The 13,386-nt window shown below is 40.9% G+C and overlaps 1 protein-coding gene across 2 annotated transcripts in view; it reads right to left on the minus strand.

Annotated features, from left to right (window-relative positions):
• Positions 1–9,085: 9,085 nt before the first annotated feature.
• Positions 9,086–13,386, minus strand: part of NUDT14 (nudix hydrolase 14) — a 102,466-nt gene continuing 98,165 nt past the window's right edge. For both annotated transcript variants that reach the window (XM_037901087.2, XM_043549264.1), the window contains exon 5: positions 9,086–9,353. In XM_037901087.2, the coding sequence (XP_037757015.1) occupies positions 9,113–9,353 (241 nt within the window). In that variant the 3' untranslated portion in view covers positions 9,086–9,112. The remainder of the gene's footprint in view (positions 9,354–13,386) is intronic.

Below are 13,386 nucleotides of genomic sequence, written 5' to 3' on the forward strand. Positions count from 1 at the left end.
GCCTTAAGTGACTGTCCTGGTTTTCAGAGGCTCCTAGAAATGCTAAGGTGCTGCTGAGTTCATATTTGTTTCATCAATTGTTTTAACAGTGAGCATCATACAGAACATTAATGGCTCAACCCTCCTGCCCTGAGCCAAACCCAAAGTAGCTGGGTTTGTCATGATCAAGCATGACAGGACTGGGGAAGGAAGTCATCTTCTCAAGAGGTCATGGATCCACTCTGCAACTGAGCCTGCCACGTTCAAACCTTAGCTCTCCTGGGGACAGTAGCCAACAATTGTGTGTAGTGGCAGATCCTTCTGCTGCCACAACCCATTAGGGAAGGAGGTGCAAGCAGGTTCTGGGGAGGTGAGTAAAATTCGGATCCCTTAGAAGTCAGTGGGAGTTTTGGACTCACTCTGGGGGAATGGAATTTAGCTCAGGGTGCTTGGTCTCTCCAACTGTCTCTGTTAGCACCACACAACCCTATCTGCTGAAGTCATGGAGGAAAAGGCATGATTGCCCCTAGACATTAAAAACAACTATACTACTCTTTGATCTGCACATTTATCAGTCATCCTAGAGAAAGAAAGCAGCATAAAATGTAGGACGGGCTGTACCCTTGAGAGGTAATGCTACAAAGGCCAATTCACACCTGCTAACCGCTGTGAATACACAGGCAAACAGCAGCAGGTGTGTCATTTAAACTGATTTTACAACTGGGTGTGCCTTTAACCTATGCATAGAGCCACAACAATACCTTGCATTGTTCCTAGCAATTGTCCTAATTAAGGAAAAATACTATTTATCAAGCAGTTGAATAAGCGGATTCTTCTGAGGCAGGGGTGGCCAACCTATGGCTCCGGAGCCGCATGCGGCTCTTCAGAAGTTTATATGCGGCTCCTTGTACAGGCACCGACTCCGGGGCTGGAGCTACAGGCGCCAACTTTCCAATGTGCCGGGAGGTGCCCACTGCTCAACCCCTGGCTCTGCCCCAGGCCCTGCCCCCACTCCACCCCTTCCTGCCCCCTCCCCTCAGCCTGCCGTGCCCTCGCTCCTCCCTTCCCCCCAGAGCCTGCTGCATGCCACGAAACAGCTGATTGGGAGGTGCTGATCAGCGGGGCTGCTGGTGGGCAGGAGGCACTGGGAGTGGGGTGGGGGAGCTGATGGGGGCGCTGCTGACGTTTTGCTGTGGCTCTTTGGCAATGTACGTTGGTAAATTTTGGCTCCTTCTCAGGCTCAGGTTGGCCACCCCTGTTCTACTGTATTGGTATTCCCCTTTTATTGAATGGCCTCCAAGTCCTGGTCCTATTGGAGTCAATGGTAATTTTACCTTTGTTGTTAGTAGGACCAGGATTAAGTACTGAGGCATAAGACTGAAGGGCAAGTGACTTTGACCACCAGAGAAATGTATTACACCTCTAGAAAGGAACTAGGTAACCTGTCTCAGAGTGGTCTAGTCTAGTAGATCAGGCATTAGCCTGGGATCCAGGACACCTGGGTTCTAGTCCCACTTCTACTACTGACCATGTGATCTGGGATGAGTCACTTCCTCTCTCCCTGCCTTTTTCCTCTGTTTTATGGATGAGATTGTCTCTAAATTATGCGAATGTTCAATGCCTAGTACCATGGGCCCCATGTCCCAGTGGGGGCCTTTAGGTCCAACCTTAATACAAATAATAATGATAAAAATAGGGGGAAATGGTAGCCATGTATTTAAAAGGCACTGATGACATCTTAGGACATAACTAATGGCCAGTCTAATAGTTAGATTTTGCCCAGTTTGTCAATTGTGTATATTTTTATTCCCATTGGCTGATATATATGTCCCATAGCCACACCATAAATATTAAAATATATTTAATACTACAACTCTGCTTGATTAAGGTTTCCTTCTTTAATTATAAATGTAGCAGATTTAACTGTGTAACAGAATGAAGGCCAATCTCATTTTGAGCAGTAGATTATATGAAATGTGAATGAGTTGTGTTATCCGGGTTTTATAATAACCCTTTACAAATTAAGAGGGACTATCTGTTTTGTTTTTAAGTTTTTACTCTCCAAGGACCAAAGCTGCATGTATGGCAACCTAAAAAAAAAGGTATTAAAAATACAGATGTGAATTTAAAGATTGCATTAGCTCTTGGTACTTTGCCCAGACTTGGCAGATGTAAACCTAATTTGCCCTAATTATGCTTTTCTAAAAGAATGCTGATTAGAGAAGCTGTACACAAGTCTCTAGAGTTGCATTTTTATAAATATGAATCATCTACCATTTTGAAACAACAAAAACCTTTCCCATGTGTTTTCAAACCTTCCCACTTATTTTATAAAAACACTGCAGAAATTAACAGTTAAGAAAATAAGAGAAGACATTTTAATTTTTTTCAGAATCTTAATTTCTAATGTTGAAGAGCAAAATGCAGGCACTTGAAAATAAAACAACGGATTATTAAGCTACACCTGTTGGATACAAAACTGCATTATATCTAGAGTATGGCTTATTGTATTTTATCCACCCTCTGCCATTACTGATGTCTGTGTTCAATAGTGTGTTTGTTGCAGATATAATATAAATGCAAACAGCACAAACTCCAGAACTATTCCCCATGGAATTAACCCCCCAAATTTAGAAACCGTGTAGCCTCAAACACACTGCCAAAAAGATTAGGGGCCAAATCCTCAATTGGTGTAAATTGGTGTCACTCCACTGAAGGGAATAGCTCTACTAGCTGAGGATCTGGCCCCTAAGTAGCTAAGGATCCAAATCAGAAACTGTATTGAGGAAATTAAATAAGGCAAATTTTCTGCCCCTCTTCCCAAAACAGTGGTCTTACATCTTTGTATGTACTATGTATTACTATTTGGCTGGGGAGATAATGTGCATAGGAAAGAATCAAGCGGCGTGCAGTCCTTTGGTTTTTATTTTTTTGCTTAAAATGGAATTAGAATATATGTTCATAACTTCTTTTCTAACTGTGTTCAAAACGGGGAGGGCTGGATGCTCCTAACAAGCAGGTGGCAAACTTGGAGCTCTGACTTGATAGAACTTGAAACTAGAAGGATTCAAATTGGGTAATAAGACACCAGCTTTAAGTAGAGAGTATAATTAACCATTAGAATAGCTTGCCAAGGGATGCGGTAAATATTCCATCGCTTGAAGTCTTTAAATCAAAGCAAGGGCTTGTCTACCTGAACAATTAGACCATGACAAGCTGGGGTAGGAATCTACACAGCACTAGCTTTCCATGAACTAACTGTGTGTGGACCCTGCTGACATTAACAGTTTGTTAACGCACTTTGAACTGGTCCCATTTCAGAGGACTAGATCAGACAGTATCAACGAACTGGCGGTGTGGGTCAGCAGGGTCCACCTAGGCAGTCCATAGCAGGCTAGCGCAGGGGAGATTCACATTCCAGCTTGCCATGAACGTAATGTTTGTGTAGCCAAACCCTATAGTTCCGCCACAATGCCAAGTCAGGGTGAGTTGAGGACATGAAGCACCTATCAGGTTTAGGCTCAAAATTACATAGATTACCGAACAAGTGAAAACAGATCTGGAGCTGAAAGGGAAAGAGCCAAATTTCTCCTAGTGTAACCACTGGAGTCATTGGACCACCACCAATTTATACCATCAGAGAATCTGGCCCAAACTATGGAAAAGAAAAATTTCTCTTGAGGAAGCACTATTTATAGACAATTCAAATAGATAATTTTTAATACATATAATCAACTGTGAGAAAGGGCATAGCATGTTGGAAGTGAGATAAGTGACAGAAATGAAGCAGAACAAAGTGATCTTAGAAGTGGATTAGGAGCCTGATTTGAAGCCCACTGAAAGCTTTTGACTTCAGTGTGTTTTGGATTAGACCCTAGCAGAAGAAAAAAGAGGCATTTTCAGATACAGGACTAGGCATTTACAGGTTCTTTAAAACCAACCTAAAAATCAGGTGTGGGGTTTAAAGACATAACTAATGCATCATCACAAAAGGATGCCTGTGCCGGAAAGCAACACGGAGGTCTACATTATTCCTCTTTTCATGATTCAAATAACCCTTTCATCACTATCAAAAGAGTAATTTTGGGGAGGTGACATTTTTATATCAGAAAGCACTTTACTTACAGTAACTGTGGTTCTTTGAGATGTGTTGTCCAAATGGATTCCATTCTTGGCGTACACATATGCCTAATGTGCGCAAGACTGGATTCTTTTGGCCAGCAGCGTCCACTGTACCTGCCCTTTAGATGCCCTCATGCCCCTCACCTGAGGGAAAGGTGGAGCAGGCCCAACCATCGCTCAGTTCCTTTGCCAATACACAATTCCAGAGGAGTCGGACTCCATAAAAGAAGAGAGGAGGGTCATGAAATCCACATGGACATCATGGAATCAGTTGCTGTGGGGTAACTAACTGTTCTTTCTTCTTCGAGTGATTGTCCACATGGATTCCACTCTTAGTGGGGAACAAGCCGTTGTTGGGTTTGTTTGGAGGTGAGTAGTAGGAGTCCTACTTAAACAATGACTACATGACATCCAATCTGGAAGCCTCTACCAAAGAGCAGTGTCTTGTGAAGGCATGGAGTGAGCTGCACATAGCTGCCATAGAGTTCAGAAATAGAGACCTTCTTTATAGTGGAATGAGCTCTAATATGGCTATATGGATCTAACTTGGCTAGATCCATAGCATGTTATGCAGTTGGAGACCCACTTAGATAATCTATTTGCCCCAAAATTCTCTCTGCAAAGGGCACAATGTAAAAAGACATTGCCGGGTCTATATCAAGTGTAGTTTCCCTGAGGTTGAGTGAGGTGTCGGGAAGAATACTGGGGGATGAACAAATTGTTTCAGATGGAATTCTGAAACAACTTTGAGCGTGCACTTGGAATGAGGTCTGAGAGTGACCGTGTCCTTATGAAACACTACGTAAGGGGACCCAAGGTGAGGGCCTGAATCACCCCTATCTTTTGAGCTGGGGTAACGGCCACTCAAAAGGTCTTGCTGCCACAGGTGGCCAAAAGGAACTGAGGGATGGCCCATCCTCTCCGCCCTTTATGCCCTCAGGTGAAGGGGCCATGAGGGCATCTAGGGTGCAGAGGCAGCCCCAACAAATACTGCTGGCCACAATAACCCAATCTCCCATGTATGTAGCACATGTGCACCAAAAATGGAATCTATGTGGACAACCACTAAGAAAACTTTATAATTTTGAATTTGTCCCTACACTGGGGACATGCAAACATAACGGAAGAATTTTATAGCTATTTTATTAAAGTAGGTGAAAGCTTTAGTTATGAAAAGCAACTCTCTCAACAATTTGATGCAACATATATATTCAGTAACAAGTCCAATTACTATAAGTGTATGTTAAGCCTAAGACTTGCCGTGCAACCATCACCAAAGTGACTGAGTTATCTGATCAAACTTATTTGTCAGTATTGGTTGGCGTACACATATGCCTCATGTGCGCAAGACTGGATTCTTTTGGCCAGCAGCGTCCACTGTACCTTCCCTTTAGATGCCCTCATGCCCCTCACCTGAGGGAAGGGTGGAGCAGGCACAGCCACCGCTCGGTTCCTTTGCCAATATACAATTCCAGAGGAGTTGGGCTCCATAATAGTGGGAAAAGAGAACGGGTATTATTCAACATTTATTAAAGTTGAGAGAAAACTTTAGTAAACATGTTCACTTTCAGGTGGATACAATGAACAGCTGCTTGCTAAGATGGTTTACAGTATCTTTACTTTCATGCAGAAACTATTAATTTGCATAAAACGTATAGCCTCTGGATTCATGGCCACTCTAGATGCTTTATAGTCTTTCGTTTGTTGACTTTTCTTTTTCCATTTTCACGTAATAGGCTCTTTAGAAAAGTCCTTAATATGCAAGTTCCAGTTTCCTGAGCAATCACATTAACCAATAAATCACTTGAGGCTACAATTCAAGAAGCTCTATGCATCTTTCACAGCCTGAGTTCATATGGTAACATTATCAATGATCAAAACAGTGCACATCCTTTTGCTTTTGTCTTCACAAAAAACAACACTCCCAGAATTGATCCAATAAGGTGAACAAGGAAGGAGAGTCCGTAGAAAGTCAGTCAGTAGAAAGCAGCTGCTCGCCCCTGGGGTCAGAGCAGAATCTGATGTGAAACTGAAGCCCAGCAATGAAGACTGAGAGACTTGGCTAGGAGATCAAAGCCCAAGTACTCTGATTGCCACATGGGTATATGGCAAATAGTGTAGAAGTAGTATTATAGCGGTGGCAATGAGTGGTGTTATAGCTAAGGCTGTGTCAGCATTTCTGTTATAAGGCCCAGATCCAACACTTTTTGAAGTCAATAGAAAGGATGCCACTGATTTCACTGGGAATTGGATATGGTTCTAAACCATGTTTTTCAGGGGGTTGTAATTTGGCCACACAAATTGCTGTCATCTGGTGCTTGGAAAACAGGCTAATCCACCTTGGATTAAACATTTTTGAGAGAAGGTTTAGAAAAAATATTTTGTCTGTGCATAAAGTTAATAAAAGTGCTTTTGTACAGTTTCAGTCTCTTACATCCTTGTGCTTGCATTTTTGTCTGTTAAAATATTTTGCAGACCACTGTATGCTGTTAAAAGAGGCCCTTTTGACATTTTGCACATACTTTTTACAAGAATATTTTCAGATGTACATATTGTGACAAAGTTCCTCCTCTACCTTGGTGGGTCTTGCGCTTATTGGCGGATTTTCTCGCCTCGGAGATTCATGGCAGCCTTCAGTTTGGCCGTTTTTGTGAACCCACAGTCCAGGTCAACTTCTCCTGTGTCTGACCAGGAGTTGGGAGGTTTGGGGGGAACCCGGGCCCGCCCTCTACTCCAGGTTTCAGCCGAGGGCCCTGTGGAATGCAGCTGTCTAGAGTGCCTCTGGAACAGCTGTGTGACAGCTACAACTCCCTGGGTTACTTCCCCATGGCCTCCTCCCAACACCTTCTTTATCCTCACCATAGGACCTTTCCTCCTGGTGTCTGGTAATGCTTGTACTCCTCAGTCCTCCAGCAGTACACATTCTCACTCTCAGCTCCTATTGCCTCTTGCTTCCAGCTCTTCACACGCGCACCACAAACTGAAGTGAGCTCCTTTTTAAACCCAGGTGCCCTGATTAGCCTGCCTTAATTGATTCTAACAGCTTCTTGATTGGCTGCAGGTGTTCTAATCAGCCTGTCCGTCTCAATTGTTTCCAGAAGGTTCCTGATTGTTCTGGAACCTTCCCTGTTACCTAACCCAGGGAAAAGGGACCTACTTAACCTGGGGCTAATATATCTGCCTTCTATCACTCTCCTGTAGCCATCTGGCCCGACCCTGTAAAAAATATAAAAATATAAAAATACCCATATTTATTAGTAGTATTTGCTCCACATTACACAGATTGACAGGCTATTGTGTAATAACTTTGAAGGAATCAAATACACATTGTGGTGACAGCAGTCCGTAAAAAAGGCATTAAAATCTATAGCAGATACAATAATTATTTATTATTTGTATTACAGTAGTACCTAGTTGCCTCAACTGAGACCAAGTCCAATTGTGCTAAGGGTTGTACAGATTCATAGGAGGAGGATGAATAAGCCCTGAAGAGCTTACAATTTAAAATATGAAAGGCAGACAAAGTGAATCTAGTGCTCATGACAACTCCAGGAACCCAAGTCCTCTGTTGATCCACAGAACAGCTACAACAAAAGCAGCAACAATACAAATGTGCTTTCACCCTAATGAGCAGGTTAGACTTACCTCTAGGGACAAGTGGATAGTTCTTTCTCCATGACCTTTTTAATACTTAAGCTCTCTTCTATGACATCCAGCAATGCTGCCAGTAAATACCAACATCAGTGATTTAGACACCTATTTAGAGTGGAACTAGTGCCACCACCTAACTTCACATCAGTTACTGGGTACAATTACTCACTACTAGTCTGCAGTGCATTTGAATGAGTTAACTTATGTGCAGAAGGCTGCACATCCTACTGCAAGTCTTCACAGAATGTCATTCCCTTCTCGTCCACCTAGCACACATAATATTGCTATGGTAATTAATGTTAACAGAGTGAACAACAAAAATTGATGCACTATCAAGTGGCAAGATTTGATTCTCTTCCATTCATGCACTTAGCAGATTTACATGACAACTGGCTTACGTCAGATCTATGATAGAACAGATACTTTATAATCATATCCATCTGTATTAAGAGAGAGGATACATGCACACAGCTCCCACTGACTTCAATGGGAATTGAGCATATAAGGGTAAAATTTGACCCTAAGTAATCCAGTGATTATCCCTAAAACAAACAAGGAAGCATTTATACCAATGTCAACTCACACACTTTTTGATATTTAATTCATACTTGCATTATCACTGATGCACAGCATTACAGTGAGAAGAACGGCTACCACTCTGAAATCTGATTACAATTACAGTGTGTTAAAATAGACTCTCTTTCAGTTGTCCATCATCAGTTGGTCCATCATCAGATTTGAAAATGATCATCATTAGGGTCATTTGCAAATGTCTCACTTTGTGCACGCTCATGAAATAAAACATCACCATATTTAGAAATATATAACGTTTCTTCCGATTGGGCCTGTGCCCAAGGGAGCAGTTCTCACCGTGGCAGTATGTACAAAGGGTTGGGAATGTGGGCAGGTATGTCTGTGACTACCCAGGTCTACTGGCCAAAACCCTGTTTGTAAGGACAGCAGCAAATACTACAGTGGAGAAGCAGCCATCAGTAGTATAGCTCATACTGCGGTAGCAACTACACTTTTGCTCTGTGGCTTTGAGGGATGGTGGTAAAGGATTTCCACCAAAACAGAGATCCTTTGTACAAAACATATTTACTATGCTTTGTACAGGGGACCAAGATTTGACCCTGAGACACTTAGGGTCAAATCCCAGCCCCACTGAAGTCAACGGGAGTTGTGCGATGGATTTCATGGGGGGCCAGGATTTCACGCTACATTTTAATTTTAAAATCTAGAGAGTCTATGATCAGTTTTTTTGTATGCATCTCCCCCTCCTGCTTCCCTACCCATATCTCAGTGATCCATAGAACAAAGAGGAAGTCATTTGTCAAGTTAGAAAATCATGGTGCTCATTTTATTTTTTCAGCGGCCCCAGGGCAACATTGCTTTGGAACCACATGAAGCTGAAGATAACGCCCATTGTCTTAGGGAAATGCTCATCAAAAGCAAATTTCATGGAGTCCTGTAAAGGTACTTCTACAATTTCAATCAGCTCTCCCTCTTCAGGCTGGCCTCCACCTTCTCCAGTTTTCATCTGATCTGTTACCTCTGCATAAAATAAGGTTTGCTTAGAACCGGTCACACCAACTCCGGACCTGGAAAAAAAATAGAAGAGGAAAAACTTCACATTTATTTAAAAAAAATGTTATTTTGTACCTATGAAACTGGGGCCCTGGTCCTCAATTAGTGCCCCTGAGCAATACCAAAATCAAAAGAATTCATCATTAATGAATTTTAAGTATTCAAAATGACAATGTAGAATCTCTTTTTATTCATAAAAAGTCAACTAAAATTGTCAGTTAACTAAAATTGAGTTCAGTTCCATTTTAGCACAGATATATCTACAACTACATTCTGTGGCTGCACCGAATGTTTATTTTGAAAGGAGATGGAATAATTGATCTAACAAATGGAAGATTCTTCAATTGACTTCAGTGGGAGTTGGTTTGGGCCCTGATCTATAGAAACCTGCAAATAATAGGGTGAAGCTCCCCAGGGTATCTGAATGTTACATTTGTTTGCTTATTTTTATAAGAAATTTTAGATTTCTGTTGCTTAAGAAGATTAGGTCTATTCACAGCTGGAGACCTCTATTCACATACTGGATAGGTGCAAGAATGGAGTGGCAGCGTGAGATTCTTTTCTCCACCCCGCCTAACCCTTTTGCCTTGACCCAGATGGACCACCCTAAGAATGAATGCATCTGAAGTAATTCAGCCTCTCAGCTAAATTTGTTATCATGGATTTACTTTAGGATATCTTAGATTATGCAGTCTTTCTTCAGCTAGACCACTTGCTGTGTGTTATACTTCTTATTTGTTAATCCTCTATTTCTTAAGAACTATTTCATTTAGATTTTTTAAAAATAAGAGATAAGTACATAATCCACTCACTTGGTCCTTCCAGGAAAATAGTCACATTGCAATTGCAACTTCTGCATTTCCTGTTTTAACAAATTACTTTTAAGGCATATTGGGGGCTGATCCAAAACCCACTGAAGCTCTAGATCAGGCCATGAATGCTGAAGAATTAGTCTCAATATTACTGTACATAGGATTCAAAGATTTGTAGTAGATTAAAAATTATTTATTCAATATATATAGTTTCTAATAAAATAAAAATCTTATAGCATATAAACCCTTTTTACTCAATCTCTAGATAACTAAATCTCCCAGTTAATCCAAGGTAAATCAGATCCCCAGCAGGAATTCAAGCCAGGCTGTATTCTTTCAATCTTCTCAAACAAATCCATTTTTTTTTGGCTGGACAACGAATATTAATTAGTCAGTTTGTTACTATATCAATAGCCACAATCTTTTTTCTTTCTGAAAACAGAATTGGGAGTCAGCAAGCTGCATTCTCTTCCTAACTCTCCCACTGATGTACTGCGTGACCTTGGCCAAGGCACTTCTGTGCCTCAGTTTCTGAATCTGTACAAAGTGGACAATGAAACTTACTTATCTTTGTGAAGAGCTTACGAGAGACTAGGATGAAGGGTGCTATGTATGTATTCTATCTATTCTCTGCTTTCTCTGTGATTGTACTATTCTTCTGATACATTCCTTGGCCAAAGATAATGTGACCTAGTGGGAGGCAGCAAGAGAACAGGCTAATGGGCTTCCCACTTTCTCTCCTCCCTCTTGCTGAAGGATGTGACCTGCTTTCTCAGTAAAACTGAATTACTATTTACTGTCCCTAATGACCTGGTTTTTGCAGCCACTGTCCTCAGCGTTTGTATCCTATTATGGTGGCTATCACTGCAGGCTTGTCAATAAAAACGCTATCCAGCACTGACAATGATTCACAGACTTGATGCACCACTGGCACAAGATCAAATGCCTTCTCTGGACTCCCCCCTGCCCTTTGCATCCTTTCCCCTTCTCTAATGGGAAGCTGCTCGGAAGAATAACCCCATCAGGCATGCTGCCACTCATCTCAGTTGTAAGTGACGATCCAACTGGCAGAAGACACAATAGAAATGCAGTCTTTGAAAGCAGCAGGATTTACACACTGGGCCCACCATGCTGGTTTAATCATTCTAATCTCATTATAAAAGTAAGGTAGACCCATTTTTCATGAAGTTGCTACCAGCACCCGGTTTTCTAAAGCTGGAATGTCATTTTTTATGCTAATATGCTATCAGTGTGCTCTCTGCTGTAATGATGACAACACACTTCTATATATTTTCTTGGTACTAATAAGCAATAATGCATGGTACTAAAAAGGAACACAGGAGATGAATCACTGATTAAGAACAAACAGGGTTATTTCAGAATCCATCACAGGAAAGCCCTTTAAATCCTAGGAGGAGTCCAAGTTGTTCTGTAAACACGCTGGCCCCAGTTTATTCACCTTGGTTCATAGGTGTAGCTGTGGGAGGGAAAGTAAGAGGGTTGTTGCCCCCCCACCCCCAACTGCAAGCCTCGGGCAAGCATGGAATTTGCACCTGCCATGCGCAGCCCCATTGGCCTGATTGGAGCTGTCTCCCCAAATATAGAAGTCAAACTATGCCTTGGCTTACTTTCCACCACTGAGCTCCACCCTGAGTGCTATCAACTTTTCCCAATCCTACCTCAGTCTGTTTAACAAAATTGTAACTTAAGAGACTTATTTGCCATGGAATATTACATTGTTTTTACATAACATTTATTTTAATTCTTGGCCCTCATTTTCCTATCCCTTTCTATTTGTTATCTGTGTGTTGTTTGTATGAGGGGCACTCTGTTTTTCACAGTCTATAAGAGGTGGGGATATTCTTTGTTCTTGCTGTTCTTTATATAGGGTAGGATTTGTTCTTCATCGATTATTTTTTGAGGAATTGTGTTTTAAAAAATTACAAAAGCACATAGAGCCTGGTATTTTTAAGTAGAAACCTAAAGAAATGAAAATAAATGTTGGATTAATTTAGCCCACATGCTAATCTCTGTATGTGCCATGGTAAATTACAGAACTACATAGGGGTTTAATAATAAATGAATAAATAAATAAATAATAAAATATTGCTGGTGGCTCTCTCACCTTCTGATCTTGATTTGCTCTCACCTCAACTTGATTTACACACATTCTTTTTAGGACCAGTTCTAACAATTTGTATCATATTATATTTCACCCAAAAAATAACAAGTGGGAAAAACAGTTTTGAGTATTAAAACATATCCCCTTCCCTTTTAACCTGTTTCTGAAGTTCATGACCTTTTTCAAGAAACCAAACTGGTGCAGATCTGTAGTTAGACAATTAAAACATTAGATGTAACCTAGTCAGTTTGATATTATGCAAAGGATCAGTCTGCAATCCACCAAGTTTAAAAACATATAACCCTTATGTAAAAGACCCTTCCATACAAACTCTCTGCCTTAATTATTTACAAGGTAATCTCTTCCTATGCTACCCATGACCTTTTACTTTTGAAATAGCTGCAGCTGTGGAAATCACTGAGTTCTCCCACCATGTATCTTTTCTTTAGTGTAAAAGAAAATTGTTTCCTGAGTCACAGCATCATGAGAGATTCAGTTTCTTGCCTCAGGATCTCAAATAGCTTATTGGTTTCACTTCAGGATATTATTATTTATATGTTTCAGAGTAGCAGCCGTGTTAGTCTGTATTTGCAAAAAGAAAAGGAGTACTTGTGGCACCTTAGAGACTAACAAATTTATTTGTTACAGCTCACTTCATCGGATGGATTCCTTCCTCAACATATCAAGACTGGCTGCTATTCTCAAACTTAAAATGTTTTTAAATGATGTTTGGCCTGGATCTCATATCTTTCCTATACTATAGTACCTGGAATTGCACACAGTTTGGGTCATATTTTGCCATCTAACTATACATAGAGCTTGCCACTGAAATCAATGGAACGTTTGGGATAAAAAAAATTGTGGTAGGATATGGCCACAGGTTCATTTTGTTTGTTCTTTTATTTGTATTCTCTCCATTCCGTTTTAAGACAACCTTAAATTGCATGTTGAGCTATTAGTTTTAAAATATCTGCCTCCAAATAAGCAATATACAAGAACAAAGGGTCTGATAAATGCTTTTCACTGCAGTTTATTTTACTCCTCTCTCTAAGACTTTATATTTGTAAATCTATTTATATTCTAATTCAACAGCACTTCTCAATCTTAAACTGG

Source organism: Chelonia mydas, chromosome 6 (genome assembly GCF_015237465.2).
Source record: "Chelonia mydas isolate rCheMyd1 chromosome 6, rCheMyd1.pri.v2, whole genome shotgun sequence".
Classification (NCBI taxonomy): domain Eukaryota; kingdom Metazoa; phylum Chordata; order Testudines; family Cheloniidae; genus Chelonia; species Chelonia mydas.